At 53.4% G+C, this 17,964-nt stretch overlaps 1 protein-coding gene across 2 annotated transcripts in view; it reads right to left on the reverse strand.

Annotated features, from left to right (window-relative positions):
• DYSF (dysferlin) overlaps positions 1 to 17,964 on the reverse strand; it is a gene marked incomplete at its 5' end in the record, with an annotated part of 306,191 nt that overhangs the window by 132,252 nt on the left and 155,975 nt on the right. For both annotated transcript variants that reach the window (XM_084626184.1, XM_084626183.1), the window contains 4 exons: positions 10,492 to 10,665; positions 14,374 to 14,516; positions 15,782 to 15,887; positions 16,674 to 16,788. In XM_084626184.1, coding sequence (XP_084482310.1) covers positions 10,492 to 10,665; positions 14,374 to 14,516; positions 15,782 to 15,887; positions 16,674 to 16,788 — 538 coding nt within the window. The remainder of the gene's footprint in view (positions 1 to 10,491; positions 10,666 to 14,373; positions 14,517 to 15,781; positions 15,888 to 16,673; positions 16,789 to 17,964) is intronic.

Below are 17,964 nucleotides of genomic sequence, written 5' to 3' on the forward strand. Positions count from 1 at the left end.
CATAGAAACGTGTGTGTGTGTGTTACACAGAGAGAGAGAGGATCCAAGGAAAGCACATTAGTGAGGATACAATCTGGCTCTCCCTACCTTCTAGCGTAATGAGGCATGTTTCCCTCCTCAGCATGAGGCGGAGGGAGATGGAGTTGCCGTGGCTACTCCCGGGCTCAGCAACGGCTGCCTGGCCTTTCACAGGCCTCAGGCTCTCGAGCCATGGCCCGGCGGCCAGTAGTGGCCAGGGCACCGCTGCCAGGTCACCCATGGAGCTGCTTTCATCCCGAAGGCAGAGCAGCTGCCGTCTACAAGCAGAGGCACTTCCTGCAGGCAGTCACCCAGTGTGGGTCTGGATTAGGCTACCTGGGGCAAAGGCCCTGGGCGCTATTCAGTGCCCTGCGTGGCAGCTTCTTGCCTTTCACCGAGGGGTCGTTCTGCAGAGTAAATTAACCGGGCACCAAGGCTGGAGCAGGAGGCAAAACAGAAGCTGCACAGTGACCTGGAGAGAGCAGAGCGGTGTGGGCTCTGTCTTACTGCGCATGCCTCCTGTGCCCATCATCCGTCTGTCTCTTGTACTAATGTGGTTTCACCAACAAGCGAGCCGCACCCCAAGCAGACAGTGCAGGCCCAGGGGGCTGTGTGGGGAGAAGCACAGTAGCATTAAAATCCTGAGACTGGTTTGGTTTCTATCAATCACTGGCAATTTCTGTTATGCAGATGCCACTTTCCTCCTGCTGATGCCCCCTCTTCCACCCTGAGATCTGCCTGGAACTCATGGGTTTGGCAGGCTATGGGGACCACACACACTCCCCAAACCTGCCCCACCCACTGAAAGAATAAGCTAGAAACTCCCAAGGATGAAACCAGCTGGGCCCCCCTTCCCGCCTTTGCTCACTGCCTCCTGACTTCAGTGGCGAACTTGTCTGATCGGAATCAGGATTAGGATCACTGCCCACAGCTGAGAGCCATGTACAGGGCCAGTCCTGTTCCCAGTGAGCTCAAATGCACAGATCCCATTAACTCCCAGGCTCTATATGAACTGAGAACTCAGCATAATTTCCAGTTGGCCGGGTAACCTATGGACACAGATCTCTAGAAGCAGACTGGAGAAGTAGGAAGGAGCTAACCAGCCCGGCTGATTGACCCTCTACCATCACACACAGGGGTTGCTCCCTTGACACATCCTGCCTGGCTCCGTGCTAAGAACCTGGTCCACTAACCGCACCATTGCCTGTTCACACCATTAGTGTCTGGATCGAAGGGGAATTCTTTTTTTCTTTTCTCCCAGAGATGGAACTGCCATGAAACAGCAGGAAACGGCATGGCTGGTTTGTCAAAGCAGCCTTGAAACATGCATTCGCTGGCAAACATGTAGGGAAGGCAGCTTGTTCAGAGTTGTTCCCTGAGCTCTTTTGCACACAGTACAATTAATGGCCTTTCTGAAAGCAGGATTCTCAGCCCTGGAGACCTCTCGCTGGTGCGTTTTCCTCACTGTCCCGGCCAGCATGGCTCTACCATATGCCCTGCCATGGGAAGACAGCTCGTGCGTCTCAGAGGCCCATTCAAAGCATGTGCTTTTGGCTAAGTCAGCCAGTTATTACCAGCTGCAGCTGAGGGGTTTTGGAGGCAGAAGCTGCTAGGAAATGGAGTGAGGTCACCTGGTAGCTACTTGTGGCTTTGGGTCACCACAAAGCAGGCAGGGATTAAAACCAGTGACCTGAGGTGAACATCTCCAGGACCAAGGACCGGGTTGCTCCTGATCCTCCAACATGCTGAGTATGGCCAGTGTGGTGCCATGAGGCTGAGGAATTCAGCACCCACCATTGTGTTAGAATTTCCCACAGGAGCCTAAGGAAGACAGCTGCCAGCTCCGATTGAATTCCAACACCAATTGGGAACCAATCTCTCTTAGTCCCCTTTGCGGTCCCAGCCCTGGTGTTTAATGTGGTTTCAATGATGATGCAGATGATTATACAGTTCACCAAGGCAGACATGGTGGTAACGGGCCAAAGTGACGCACAAATCAGCTAGAGCAGTGAAGACTGTGGCCCAGAAACCCCAAAGTAGCATACACACATTCTTGTATCAAAGACAAATTCCTTCTGGTCATGTTTGGTATGATCTTCCTGTTGGAAAACAACCCTTGTAAATAGTTCAGTAAATCTGTGCCGGGTGCTGGCTTGTTTCGTTCCCCTTTGCACTTCAGTGCTCACTGGGCTTCAGTTTCCCTGCAACAACATGACGCTCCATAATTTGACCGTCTCGGGGAAGCTACACCACAACCACAGCAGGGCACAGAAGCATGGCGCAAAGAACCCAGCAGGTAGCGGGAATTTGATGGAACAGGCAGAAGGGCCTTCGAGAGGCACTATAGTCAAGTGCCTTCCCAGCTCCAACACTGGCAGGCAGCCAGGGTAAACCCAAAGTTAGCAGATGCATCTCCACTGCTGGCCCAGCAGCTATAGCCTCTTGGCTCCAATGGGCTTTGGACCATCCTAACACTTGGCAGTGCCCTGTAGAGGAGCCAAGTTCAGTTCCCCGTTCTGGCTTCCTCCTCCTGTTGTATTTTTGCCTTTCGTTTTACAACAGGGACCCCTCTGACCAGGTGAAGAAACCACAGAAATCAGAGCGGGAAAAGATCTACAAGGTCATCCAGCCCTGCGCATTGTGGATGCTTTCCACGGTGCATTTACTAATGTTCTGTCCAGGGTGGTTTAAAAAAATGAAGCTTCCAAAATTTCTCTTGGGGAGACTGTTCCAAAGCCTACAACATCTCGCCGCCTTCAGAGTCTTCCTAATATTCCACCTAAGCTTTCCTTTTCTTCCTTTAAATTTACCCCATTACTCTTATTTATTCTCTGCTGTATTATGCTAAATCCCTCTTTCTACTCGCGGTCTTTCCCCTTCAAACATATGCAGACTTGTTTCCTCAGTTTGGCACAGAAAAGCTACAGCAGGAATTCTGTCTGGTTGATTTTGGTCCAGAAGTTGATCCTCCTGGAGTAGGGCTGTCTACATTTGGCTTTTTGCTGTAGGAGGCAAATACTACAACCCCACTTCATGGTGATGACACTGATGCCTCCTGGCATGACATCATCCGTATTCCTCCCCAGAGATAGCTGCATTTGAGAGGCAGGGGAATGAACCCTAAAGCACCCAGGGGCTCTGAGCTTTCCGGATGGAAGACACTTTATAAATATAAGGTATTATTGTGGCACAGAGCATCCTGGAAAACACATAAGTCATGCAGGAATGAGACCCAGTTAGTGAGGAGTGCTGGAAAAGGCATGAATCTGCAAAACCATAAAGTATGGCAAGATCATTTATAAAGCAATCTGCAAAAAAACCCAAGTAACCACAGAAAATGTGGCCACTAACCCCAAACTATGAGGGCATAAAGGCAAACCAGAATGACCTACTGCAGATGGGAATTCAGAGAGCTGAGCCCAAAGACTTTGAGAGTTTGCTTTGAGCTATTAGGCCTGTCTCTGAGCCAGACCCATAGCTGGGGTATAATTCACCTGCTGGGCTCTTCACAGCATTCGCAGAATAGTTCAGATCCGACAGTGTGACCGTGCCCACTCTTCTCGCCCTCAAGGGGGTCCCAGCCAAATACACACAACCCAGCCGCACAAGGAGCTGGTGCTTCCCCGCTGCAAACAGGAACTCTGGAGGAATGAGATTGCCTCTAGATCATGACGGAGTCTAGGAAGCAACCCTGGAATGGCTTACATAGAGACGTGATGTTTGTCCATCACTTGGAGCCCAAGTCAAGACTGGATGTCTTTCTAAGAGATGTCCTGTAGCTCAGCCAGAAGGTAGGGGCTTGATGCAGGAATCACGGGGCATGGGTCCCTGTTCTAACTTTGGGCACCTTGGTCTCCGGAAGCCCAACTTTGAGGCCTGATTTGAAGACTTTCCCACCACCCACCATCCCAGCCGCAGTCAGGGGGAGCTGAGGGCGCGCATCGGCTTTGAGACTCAGACCTTACGTGCCTCCAGCTGGGCCTGCTTGACCCAAGCTGAGCAGCGGTGGTGGGGCAGGGGGGTTGCGTCTACGACACAGTACCGTCACCCCAGAGCAGCCCTCTCTGTTGATTCCCGCACCCCCAGCACAGTAGCCGGCATTTAGGCAGACCCATTTTATTTACAGGCTAATGAATCTGAAACCAGGACCTTTGTGCGGCTGGTAAAGCCCTCATAAAACTTCAGCAATCAGGCAGGGAGGGCTGCTGGGGGTTGAAATGAGACCGAAAGAAACGCAGCTAGATGTCTAAGCCCTGCCTCCCGCTGGGGAAAGGGGAAACAGGAGAAGGTTGATTGGGGAGCAGCAAGGTGCAGTTACAACGCCATGTGAACCCCCTGCCCGCAAACTCAGTGACAATGGTGAGCATACTCACGCTCCAACTGCACACTGGCATTGGCACCCCCCCCCAATGCAGTCACAACAGCTGCGCCCACACGCACCCCAAACGCACAATTACCATGGCTTCGCAAACCCCCCCCACACCGTTACAATGGCAGTGCACACATATACACACGCCCAGTCACAATGGCAGCGGACGGACACACTCCAACCGCACCACACGTAGCACTGAAGACTCAGTTACATTGGCGCGCATGCACAAACACATCCAACACACAATTACAACGGCAGCACAGACACACACACGCATACACCCCAACGCACAGCACCGTGGCAGCACACACACACACAGAAACACTGCAGCACAGTTATACTGGGGCACGCGCACACACACTCCCCACGGCACAGTTACAATGGCAGTGCGCACACACACACACACACACACACACTCCCCACGGCACAGTTACAATGGCAGTGCGTGCACACACACACTCCACGGCACAGTTACAATGGCAGTGCGTGCGCGCACACACACACACACACACTCCATGGCACAGTTACAATGGCAGTGTGCGCACACGCACACACACGCACACACTCCACGGCACAGTTACAATGGCAGTGTGCACACACGCACACACACACACACACTCCACGGCACAGTTACAATGGCAGTGCGCGCACGCACACACACACGCGCACACACACTCCCCACGGCACAGTTACAATGGCAGTGCGCACGCACACACACACACACACACACTCCACGGCACAGTTACAATGGCAGTGCGCACACACACGCACACACACACACTCCCCACGGCACAGTTACAATGGCAGTGCGCGCACACACACACACACACACTCCCCACGGCACAATTACAATGGCAGTGCGCGCACACACACACCCACACACACTCCCCACGGCACAGTTACAATGGTAGTGCGCACACACACACACTCCACGGCACAGTTACAATGGCAGTGCGCACACACACACGCACACACACACACACTCCACAGCACAGTTACAATGGCAGTGTGCGCACACGCACACACACACACACTCCACGGCACAGTTACAATGGCAGTGCGCACACACACACACACACACTCCACGGCACAGTTACAATGGCAGTGCACACACACACGCGCACACACACACACTCCACGGCACAGTTACAATGGCAGTGCGCACACGCACACACACACACACTCCACGGCACAGTTACAATGGCAGTGCGCACACACACGCACACACACACACACACTCCACAGCACAGTTACAATGGCAGTGTGCGCACACGCACACACACACACACTCCACGGCACTGTTACAATGGCAGTGTGCGCACACGCACACACACACACACTCCACGGCACAGTTACAATGGCAGTGCGCACACACACACACTCCACGGCACAGTTACAATGGCAGTGCGCACACACACGCGCACACACACACACACTCCACGGCACAGTTACAATGGCAGTGCACACGCACACACACACACACACTCCACAGCACAGTTACAATGGCAGTGCGCACACACACACACACACACTCCACGGCACAGTTACAATGGCAGTGCGCACACACACACGCACACACACACACACACACACACTCCACGGCACAGTTACAATGTCAGTGCGCACACACACACACACACTCCACGGCACAGTTACAATTGCAGTGCGCACACACACACACACACACACTCCACGGCACAGTTACAATGGCAGTGCGCACACACACACACTCCATGGCACAGTTACAATGGCAGTGCGCACACACACACACACACTCCACGGCACAGTTACAATGGCAGTGCGTACACACACGCGCGCGCACACACACACACACTCCACGGCACAGTTACAATGGCAGTGCGCACACACACACACACAAACACACACACTCCACGGCACAGTTACAATGGCAGTGCGCACACATGCACGCACACGCACACACACACACACTCACTCCACGGCACAGTTACAATGGCAGTGCACACACACACACACACACACACAGAGGACCCTCTTTTGCCATGCTGCTTACAGTGAACTGAGCTGACCTAGAGACATGCTACCCACGGTTGCTCTCCTTCGCCTCCTCTCGGCTCCCTGTCTATCTGTGGATTGCGAGGCTCTACGAGGCAAGGGCTTCCCCTGCCCAGATGTTTAGCAAGCACCCAGAACCAGGGCCGGCTCCAGGCACCAGCTTTGCAAGCGGGTGCTTGGGGCGGCATTCAGAATGGGGCGGCCGTCCTTGTCCCGCAGCGGCCATTCGGCTGCAGCTCCACCGCTGATGCAGCGGCGGCAATTCGGCGGCAACTGCTTGGGGCAGCAAAATTGGTAGAGCCGCCCCTGCCCAGAACATCAAAGACGGGGCTGTAAAATCCATCCATAATAAAATGCACTGAAACTAGTTCTGTTTTCTTGCTTTAATTTTAATCCACAGCTATCCAGGGAGATCACTGCTGTCTCTTTGCTGTACCCCACATTTTTCAGTGCAACAATGGGGCTAGAACTGCTGCTTCAAAAGTTCAGGATCCTGCCAATGACGCTAAAGGAGAATCTTTATCAAACTGCAAGCAGTATAGAGCCTATGACACAAAATTGAGCAGCTCCGATTCTATCCAGAAAAGGGCAGTGATGCACACTTCCACAATAGTAAAGGCAGGGAGAATACAGCCTACAAGAAGGGGATTCTCCCAGCTCGTGTAGGCCCTGTGTGGAGGGTCCCTTAGGGAGGCAGGAGAACTGGATTCTAGCCACCAATCTGCCATTAACTCAGTGCGTGATTTAGGAGAAAAGTATCAGAGGGGTAGCCATGTTAGTCTGTATCCACAAAAACAATGAGGAGTCTGGTGGCACCTTAAAGACTAACAGATTTATTTGGGCATAAGCTTTTCTGGGTAAAAACCCCACTTCTTCAGATGCATGGAGTGAAAATTACAGATGCAGGCATAAATATACTGACACATGAAGAGAAGGGAGAACCAGTGTTAACAAGGCCAATTCAGTCAGGATGGATGTGGTCCACTCCCAATAACTGATGAGGAGGTGTTAATACCAAGAGAGGGGAAATTGCTATACCCTCCTGGCGCCACGAATCTGCTGCTTCCCTGTTATTCGAACGGGGACAGACTACCAAGAACTTGGCCAGGAGGGGTCACTCCTTCACAAGGACTTGACAAATGCAGAGTTGGGTGTGGCCAAATAGTGGGGGACGGAGCAAGACTGGTGAGCTAACAAATCGAGACCACCCCATGTGAGACTCTCAGTTCTGGATGGGAAAATTTGGAAATCACAAAATCTTTCCGGACAGAGAACCTGTTTCCCAACCCGCCCTACTATGGTCTTCAAAGTGAGCACAAAAATGGGGCATTCTTCCCCCGCCACCAAACCTAAACTGGATCCAAATTCTGCAGCTTGGGTCGATCTCTAAGGAAACCCTCCTGAACACAACAAAGGAATGTCCATATCTGTATCCCCATTGCGCTGAAGGGGACACTGAGGCACAGAGAGGGGAAAGGAGCTGACCAAGGTCACAAAGCAATTTAATGGCAGACCATCATGCTTTACTGCCCCTGTGCGTGTGTGACACCACTGCCCTCTACGGCAGTGTTTTTCAAACTGTGGGTCGCGACCCACTACTGGGTTACGGCATGGAAGGCACTGGGTCGCACTGCTGACCGGGACATTAAAAGTCCCGTCGGCGGTGCTGCCCAGCGAAGGCAGGCTAGTACCTACCTTTTCCGACACCGCGCTGTGCCCCAGAAGCAGCCCGCAGTGGGCCCGGCTTCTAGGCAGGGCGGGGACAGGGCTCCATGCACTGCCCCCACCCCGAGCACCAGGTCCACACTCCCATTGACCAGCAACCGGCCAATGGGAATTGTGGGGGGTGCCTACGGGCGAGAGTTGTGCAGAGCCGCTAGTGCGCCTCTGCCTAGGAGCCAGACCTGCTGCTGGCCACTTTTGGGGCGCAGCGTGGTCCGTAGTGCTCCCTGGCTGTGCTGCTGACTGGGAGCCACCGGAGGTAAGTCCGAGCCCCAATCCCCTGCCCCAGCCCTGAGCCCCCCCAAACCTGGAACCCCTTCCTGCACCCCAAACCCCTCATCCCCAGCCCAGAGCCCTGACCCACCCGCCCCCCAACTCCCTGCCCAAGCCCTGAGTCCCCCCAAACCCTGAGCCCCTCCCACACCCCAAACCCCTCATCCCCAGCGCAGAGCCCTGACCTCCTCTCGCACCCCAACCCTCTGCCCCAGCCCTGAGCCCCTCCCACACCTCAAACCCCTCGTCCCCAGCCCTGAGCCCTTCCCACACCTCAAACCCCTTGTCCCCTGCTCCACTGGGTCACGGGCATCAACAATTTTCTTCAGCTGGGTCCCCAGGAAAAAAGTTTGAAAACCAGTGCTATAAGTGGAGAAACCAAGACTCAGAGGGATTAAGTGAGTGGCCCCGAGTCAGAGAGCATGAGCAGCGGCACTAGGAATAGAACCCAGGAGTCCTAACTCCTGAGCCTGCATGCAGAGCGTGCATCTCTTCAGGGCATGCAACAGTTAAGATTACTCTCTGGAAAAACCTGGAGAGCTCGCAGGGTCGATGTGAACATAAAAAACCTGACATGATTAAATTCCATGTAGTAAGTTGTTTAGAATTTACCACCGAGTTCAACTGTCAGACAAAAGGAAGGACAAAATGTAGCATGAAAAAGAAAAATCCAAAGGGAAAAAAAACAACCCTATAATAGGGGCTTTGTACTGCAGTGGTTGTTTCCCATTTAGCTATTGAAAAAGCCAACCGATTATGAAATCCAAGATATAAAGAAAGCCAGCATATTAGTTAAACAAATAATAGAAGGGCCCAGAGAGCAGATAACAAGGCTGTTTGCAAGCCTGAGCTCCGAGGTGGGACTCACAGCTATTCAAAATGGACTGGGCCACCTGTGCCGGCTCCTCTGATGGAGATGTGTCTCTGAGCCTAGGGGGATGGGTCTGATATTACAGTGGTTTATTGAATTTCTCCTTCTGTATGGGCCTGTGTTGCATTAGAGACTGGGCCCACACCACCACCCCTGCCCAACTCTGGGGAAGTTCAGGTTTGAATCCAAGTATCCTGGCTGAACCCTGTATCAATAATAAAGGGCTGAGATGCACCCTGAGGTCTAAGTACCAAGGCAGGTTGGAGGCGCAGTTTATAATTCTGGAGAATATCTGGGTTTCCTTGTTGCCTTTGGCAAGATTCTACAGTAGACTCAACTAGCTGAGAGGGATTCCTGCCCTGGACGATGGCCAGATTCACTGCCCATGCAGCTGGGACTTGAACCTTACAGTCCTTAAGCAGCAGCTCTGCTGGGATAGCCTCTCCCAAGCCATGGTGATAAGAGCTGTACTGCCTTCATCCCAGCTGGAGAGCCCTCTTCAGCTCCCTTTCTCACTATCCCGTACAGGTGCATTGAGCAAGTCCGCTGAGCAGTCCCCCTGTGCCTGGCAACCAGACTCACCAGGCTAAATCCAGCCCTGCCTGGTGTAACTCCACAGAGAGACAAGGATGACTCTGACCCACCTGTGTGTTCATCGTGCATGTTGCAGCAGCAAAGGCCTGAATCGGGAAGCACATGTTCCCACGACACCAGGAGGAGCCAAAAGGAGAGTGGCACCTTGGTTGAGCCAACTGGAGTTGGGCTGGTACAGACAGAGCTAACCCCACACCCTGCAGCTGCCTTTAATCTAGCAGCCAAAGGCAGACCAAGATCCAGTGGCTGAGAAGTGGAAATATTCTTACTGGAAATAAGGAACAGGGTGGGTGATTAACCACTGGAACCGCTGCCAAGGGCCAGGGTTCTCCATCGCTTGGAGTCATCACATCAAAACTGGATGTTCTTCTGAAAGATCTGCTCTAGCTCAGCCAGGCGTTATTGGCTTGCTTTAGGAATCACTGAGCAAAATTCTCTGGCCTGTGGTTTGCGGGAGGTCAGACCGGATGACCCTAACGGTCCCATCCGGCCTCACAATCTATCAAATAATTTGGATCTGGATCTGAATTTCCTGGCTCAAGCCCGTTTCTACCCACCGCCTTCCGAAACCCCAGGACTTGGCAATAAAACCTGCCCTGGTACCTACCAAAGTGCCCTCCAGGGCAAAGACAGCAGCCGCTCCAGTGCGCTCCAGCGGCTCCATGCGGCGCCTCCAGCGACGGCGGCGGAAGGTGTCCGTCTTGCGGTAGTTGAGGTGGAACTTCCAGCCAAAGAGAGAGGCGTATTCCCAGCCCTCACCTTCCAACTCCTCCTGCTTGTGCTGCATGGGGGCAGAGAGCAGGGGAATCACAGCGCTGCAAGGAAGGACCATCTGCAGGGGGACAGATCCGCTCCCCAGCCCCCTTCTGGTTAACGCTGATGCCAAGAGCTGGATTGACCTCTGGAGAGTGGTGCCAAGTATCCACAGAGCAGGCCCAGGACACGCAGCCACAGGGCAAGCTTCCCCCATACTGCCACTGAGCTGCCCCATCCCCCCAGACCCATTCATCACTGGTAGTTAGAATGGGTACCCCACTGGTCCAGTTGCTGGTGGTTCTTTGGCATCAATCAAGAACCATGCTGAGAGCCCCAAATTAACCTGACGGCACTGCAGAGCCATCCAGGGTACAGCCTTTCATTCACTACCATCTCCTTTGCACCCCAAATAGGGATAATTTACTTACTACTGATGTGCAGCCACCTGTGGGGTGAAACAAGACCCCTGTTTACTTAGGCCCAGATCTTCAGAGGTATTTAGGAGCCTAACTCCCATTGATTTAAATGGCAGTTAAGTGCCTAAATACCTTTGAGGAGCTGGGTCTTGGCCTGTAAACTCTGGATGGCAAGGGCTGTCTCTTCATTGTATGTGTGTACAGCGCCTAGCGCAATGGGTCCCCAGCCCTGGACTGAGGTCTTTAGACCTGGCCCCGCTATAAAGAATAAATACGACCAGTAAGTGTTTAACACCACTTGTAGGCGTAGTGGGGAAGAGATAAAGAAGATCATCTACACTTGACACTGCAGGGGAACAGAGCTAGGTCGGCAGTAATTGACCCCATGCTAATGTTGCCAGGCTGCTAAAGTCAGCTAACACCTTGATTCTTACCACAGACCGGCCAAGCGCTTTGCCTTACACCTCATCTGATGCAGAGCATGAGCTCAGCGATGACTCGAGAGGAAGGACACTGCCTACCGGGTCACCCGCAGCACCCTGTTTTCCTTGGAGGTCTCCCCTCCAAGCTCTGGACTAGCTCAAAGCTGGGGAGCTGCTACAGTTGTCGGCTGAGGCACTTTAGAGACTTTGCCATTGTAAAGGAGAAAAGCATCAGGTCAGTTTCTCTCCTCGCTGCCCTCATCCCCCATGTTTCTCTGCCTGCATCTGATACTTCAGAGCTTAACAGTATGTTTCCTCCCCTGCCCACCTTTGGTTATTCACCAGTGAGCAGGGGGCTTCTGACGGGTTTCCTCACTGGTAAACCCTGTCGATACTTTCCCCCTGGACCCTCTGCACTGGATTTACACTGAGATGGAAAGCGGGGCAGACTTGAGGCTCTCAGTTCGAGGTCACTGTTTCACACGTGGCTGGGGATCTGAAAGTCCTTCCCACATGACAGGCCTGTAAAATGAGTCAGTCCCCTGCCCAGCGAGTCTGAGCTCCTTGGAGGATCGATTGGACCCTGGAGACAAGTCCCCCTCTCTTTGGATCACAGCTAAGGCCTGGGGCAGGGATGGAAGCTCTGCCTGTCTTCTGGATAAGGAGAAGACATCAGCATCCGTTGTGATATTATCACTCATGTATTTGTACGGTGGTAGGAGCCGGCTGAGATCAGGCCCCATTGTGCTGGGAGCTGGACAAACATATGGTTATAGACAGTCCCTGCCCCCAGTGAGTTTACAATCTAACCAGACAAAGGCAGGATTCCTATCCCAATTTGCCAGAGGGGGAACAAGGGGTGTAGAGAGCCTAAGTGACTTGCCCAAGGTCCCCCAGGAGGTGTGTGACAGAACTGGGACCTTTCACCAGCACCGAGTTCTCTTCATCAAATAATACTAAAGGGGCAGGCGTGCTGGCTGGCAGAGCTTAGGTGCCCTGGTATGATTTCAGAGGCTGCCGTGCCATGTCGCTAGCCTATCGCAGCCTCTGGAAAGCCACGGGGGCCCGATCGACCGCTGTGCAGTGGTTTGGTAGTCGGGTCTCCCTGCATTTTCTAGTGAAAGAGCAAAAGAGAAAATCTTGCGGGCATTTGACTGTCGCAAGCCTCCAGGCTGCAGCCATTTCAACGGCATTCCTGGGCCAACGGGGACACCTAGTGGGGAGCAGCGAGACAGCGGGATGCTGGGAATATTTCAGAAATTAGGCAGGGAGGCTGAAACAGAGCCCTGGGCAGAGCTTCCGGCACAAAGCCTGGATCCCCCCGTCCATAGGGTCTGATCTCCGGCCGTGAATGTACGGGCTAAATGGGTTATCGCCCCTCGGGGCTCCAGTGGTGTTTAAGTCCTTGTGCTAGCCTCTCTGCACGGGAGCGGTTCTCACCCTCGCCGAACAGCCTGCTGTGCATATTTCACCATAGCCAGGAAAGCTTGGGCGGGCATGCACGTGAGGTGGGGAGGAGGGGGAACCACGTGTGAGAAGGATTGGGACTTGGTGAAAAGTGCGAGCTCTGGAAACGGGGTCCTCTGCTTCTCCACATCAGCTATGCCCACTGCCCTGCCGACACGCCCTCACCCAACGGGCCTCGGGAGTCAGAGACAAGGTCACCTTCCAAGCCTCAGTCAACCCTTGGCTTCTCTCCTGAGCCTGCTGGCAAAGGTTGCCCTTCCCCACTGGGGCCTGAGCCACGCCTCTCAGCCACTCCCAGCCTGCAATGGGTTAAAGCTACAGCCTGAGGGGAAAGGCTCCCTGTGCCATTCGCAGCAGGAACGCCTGCAGGAATCCTTGCTGAGGGGTGTTCTGGTTTTTAATTTGGTTTAAAACACAATTCCGTTCCAGCAGACGTCATGGGAAGCAGCAGGCACTCAGTCAAAGCGTCTCAAGCTGCTCATCCAAAAACGGAGGCACATCGACATGGCAGCTATTCATGAAAATCTGATCCTAGACCTCTCCTCTGCAATTGCCCCATCTGTGCAGTGGGGGACAACAACCCTTACTCACCTCACCAGGGCCTGGAATAACTGGTCTTTGTCAACTGCTCGGAGACAATGGGCCAGCTCCTCAGCTGGAGTGAATTGGAGGAGCTCCATCATCTTCAACTGAGCAACACCGACTGACACCAGCTGGGGACCTGCCCCATTGACTCCAATGGAGCTACGGCCGACGGACACCAGCAGGGGACCTGCCCCGTTGACTCCAATGGAGCTACGGCCGACGGACACCAGCAGGGGACCTGCCCCGTTGACTCCAATGGAGCTACGGCCGACGGACACCAGCAGGGGACCTGCCCCGTTGACTCCAATGGAGCTACGGTCGACGGACACCAGCAGGGGACCTGCCCCGTTGACTCCAATGGAGCTACGGCCGACGGACACCAGCAGGGGACCTGCCCCGTTGACTCCAATGGAGCTACGGCCGACGGACACCAGCTGGGGTCCTGCCCCATTGACTTATTAATAAAACAACAGCAATAACCTCACAATTATTCCTATTGTGTCAGTGTCCCAGGTGCTTCTGAGGCCGAGGGGAAGCCAAGGTCCTTGCCCAGAAAAGCATACCATTGAAGGGACAAATTTTCTCCCCCTACGCAGGTAGAGTCATACGCCACCCCAGAAGTCATACTATGTAGCTCTCAAACAGGGCTTTCCGTCAGATCTCAAAGTGCTTTGGAAAGGAGGTCAGTAGCATCACCCCCATTTTACGACTGTGAATCAGAGACAAAGTGACTTGACCAAGATCACCTGGCAGCCCAATGGCAGAGCTAGGAACAGAGCAACACCAATGGACCCCATTTGGGGATCTGGCCCTAGGTATTATTCTCCTCTGGGATCGCCATACCTTTTTCACAGCCTCCATCTGCTTAAGGTCCCTCCTGCGGAGCCGCACCCACCGCCGCCGGCGGCTAGTGTGGTACATCTTCTCGGCCGGCACCCAGGCCTTGGGCTTACGGTCTGGCGGGATAGCGATGCCGTACTCCCAGCCTCAGAGTAAAGGAGATACCAGGGTGAATGCGGGGATAGGGCAGCTGCCTTTGCATCTAACCATTAAGTCATTGCAGATGCTTTCAAAATCAATTTCAGTTGGGGTTTTCCTAAATAACAAAACTTGCTTTCCAGAACCTGCCTGCAACATGCTTTTAAAGTGTGTGTCACTTCCCCGCTCCGAGTGGCTGGCCACACAGACAATAGCAGCCTACTACTGCTGCCAGATGTCAGAGTTACCCCTTTAGCTCAAGTGCCCAAGGCTCCATGCTTTGGACCAGATGACCCTGGTTATGCATGCCCTACTGCTGATTCATGCAGGGGGCTGCTCTGTGGACATTCAACTCTTGGGTGTGACCTTAGAACAAATCCCTCTAGGTCATCCAGATGGTTCCCAGCATTTCTAGTCATTTGTCCAGGCTGGTCTGCAGTCCCTCTTTGTCCATCTGGGATGGCTGAGAGGTTAACATGCTGGTCTTGAACTCCAGTGGGGTGTCCCGTGCTGCCTCCCACTCCAGCAACTCTGGTTGGTTTGGCTGCCAAGTTAAGTAATCTGCTGGTCCCTTCAATAAGTAAGTATGTGATGGGTGCCTACCCCGTCCTGTGGGAGCACACTACCCAGCTGACTGCTTCGCACTATCAGGAGGCTCAGATCCAGCCCAGTTGCATCTCGCCCTCCTCCTAGTAACCCCTTGTGTCCTCCTCGGCACTCACACCTTTCCAAGGCTCAGCAGCCAATGTTCCCCCTTTTAGCTTGGCTCTGTCAAAGCAGGGGCAGTCCCTCTAGGGGACTTTTGTTGCTCTCTCGCCCGTCTGTCGGTATCTTTCTGGTGAGGAATCCTGGCTGTGGCTGCGCTAGGGATCTGCTGGCCTCTTCTACGCTGGCCCTTTCCCCATCGCTGGTCCAGCACGAACAGAGGGGTAAAAACGCTTTCACCCTGCTGGTACGAGCGCTTCCATCCCTGCTAACTTCAGCCGAGCTGTCCTCGTGCTAGACTGATGGGGGAGAGAACTCTCAGCACAGACGCATCCCAGGATCCATCAGCTCCCACTGACGTGAATGGAAGCACTGCAGTGGGGCACCAGAGTAGACCCAGGTAGAAATGGAGGGAATGTTTTTGTAGCTGTAGTGGACAAAGGAGGACAGGTAGGCTGGGATGGGGAAGCTGTGTGCAGGGCTCCTCCCTGGAGAGGCAATGGCCACAGTGGGCAGAGTAAAGGGGGATGGGGAGGGAAGCTGAAATATACGTAAGGTTCTGGCATACCTCTCTCATCAACCGCTCGGTTGAGATCTGTGTCCCATTCCACGTCTTCCCATTTCCATCCTGGGGGACACTCGATCTCCTCCTTAGGAAGCACTTTCTCCCCATTCTGGAAGACATGGGGTGCGTTTACTGAGCAATATTCGGCCTATGAGCGCACCCACAGCCCACACAGACTTCCAAGGTGGCTAGCAACAAAGCCGGCCTTGTATCAGTTCCCCTTTTAGCCTGTGAGCCCTCTGGAGCATAGAGCACCCAGTGCCAGGCTCCACCCTGATGCTTGGTAAATAGTATCTATGGATGGAAATGTTGCAATAGCTCCGTTGTTCGGGTTATGCTGAGACTCCCCGCAGGGACTCACTTGCTGTGCTAGAGATGGACCAATGAGACAGGGAGCCCTCCCCAAACTGACAGCACTTGGCTGGATGGTGCAGAATGGATTCCCTGAGAATGCACAAGGGGATCTGCTGATCCGTGGATGAGCTGCAGTCATTTCCCGATAACCCCTCTGTGAAATGGTCAGTGAATCTAAACCTTTTTTTTTTTTTTGATCCCTCGGTGCAAATACATTCCTGAAGTCTGAAATGTGACAACTGACTCATTTGTAGGGGATTCCACAATCTACGACACGGGCTACCTTTTCAGTCGGTTAATGCGGGCGTGGTTTGATTGACACTATGAATAAATAACCTAACTCTTTTCACCAATAGATCTCAAAACACTCTACAAAGCAAGCCAGGATCATTATCCTCATTTGGCAGACGGGGAAACTGAGGCACAGAGTGGGGAAGTGGCTTGCCCAAGGTCACCCAGCTGGCCAGTCCTAGGACAATCAGGGGGTTTGCCATCTAAAGGAATACAACAGCAGTCTACAGGGGTGGGGGGGAGTTCTTACCACATCTGTGTAGGCCTCAGCCATGTGGATCCACTGGCCTCCAGGAAGCCGGACTTGATTCTCAAACACTTCGTCTACAAAGCTCATGTGACCAGCATCTGTGTCATAAAGTAACCTGCATCCAGGGAGGATGGGAGGGAAAGAAAAGCAACTAAGAGCTCCCCTGCATCATCTCCACAAACACTCGTCCTTTCAGCCAGCTGCTGCCTCCTAGATCCCAACCCGTTACCCACAGAACGGAAAATGCTCACCAATGCCACTGAGCAGATGCCTAGAAAATACAGCTGGATTGTGGACACTCCAGTTATAGGCTCTTCCAAAGCAGATATAAGCCTGAACTGCAGCATCCGCACTGCTGTTTCAGCCGGACATGCTATTCCAGCTGGATTTGCTTCTTGTGTGAACCTGCATTGCACTGCACATTCAACAGCTGCCATGTCCCACCCCAGAGGTGGCTGCATTTCCATGGTGGGTGAAGTAACACCTGCTTATACAGGGCCACTGCCTCCTAGCAGTTCAAGAGCTATGGGAGGCCAGCAATACCATGGATCGTGCCTGGAGGCCCCAGGCAGTGGGAAGGCGGTGCAAATGGATCTCCCAGCCCTGTGCAGTATACAGCTGAGCTCTGCAATGGCACTGTCTGTGAAAGTTGGAGTTCACAGATTCCCAGATTCCAAGGCCAGAAGGGACCACTGTGATCATCCAGTCTGACCTAAAGACATGGGCAAAGTAGGTCAGGATCAAAGGCCACGGCTTATCCCCTTGAGCCCTATCCAGCTGCCGACCAGGGGAATGGACAGGCTGGTGGGTACCAGGACCAGATCTGTGGATATGTGCAGTGAGTGGATCCACTGGCCACCAAGCCAGCATGGGCCGCTCTTGCACTGCAGAAATTCCCTGCAACCTGCTTCCAGGTCCAGTCCCCCAAATCCCTCAGGTAGGTCCCATACCCAAATCTCTTGTACTTAGGCTCTGCACTGGGGACCAGCAGCTTGTTAGCTTGGACGCTCCTTTCAGCGGACCATCTTTTTTGTCTGTATTTGTACAGCACCTAGCGTAAAAGGTGCTTGGTTCACACCTGGGGCTGCTAGATGCTACTGCAATACATATCATCTTAATTTAATAGTTTAGGAAGTGCACTGAATTCTCAACAGCTGTCAGGGGAAGAGCTGAGCCCCAGACCCACATCCCTCTAGGCTGCCGGATGGTTTGCTATCAGGTCGCTACATGTCCTTAGGGTGTTTATGGACCCTTAGATGAAACGTCTTGTAATTGACAAATGCTATTTAAA

The sequence above is a fragment of the Lepidochelys olivacea genome (assembly GCF_965140295.1).
Source record: "Lepidochelys olivacea isolate rLepOli2 genome assembly, chromosome: 4".
Classification (NCBI taxonomy): domain Eukaryota; kingdom Metazoa; phylum Chordata; order Testudines; family Cheloniidae; genus Lepidochelys; species Lepidochelys olivacea.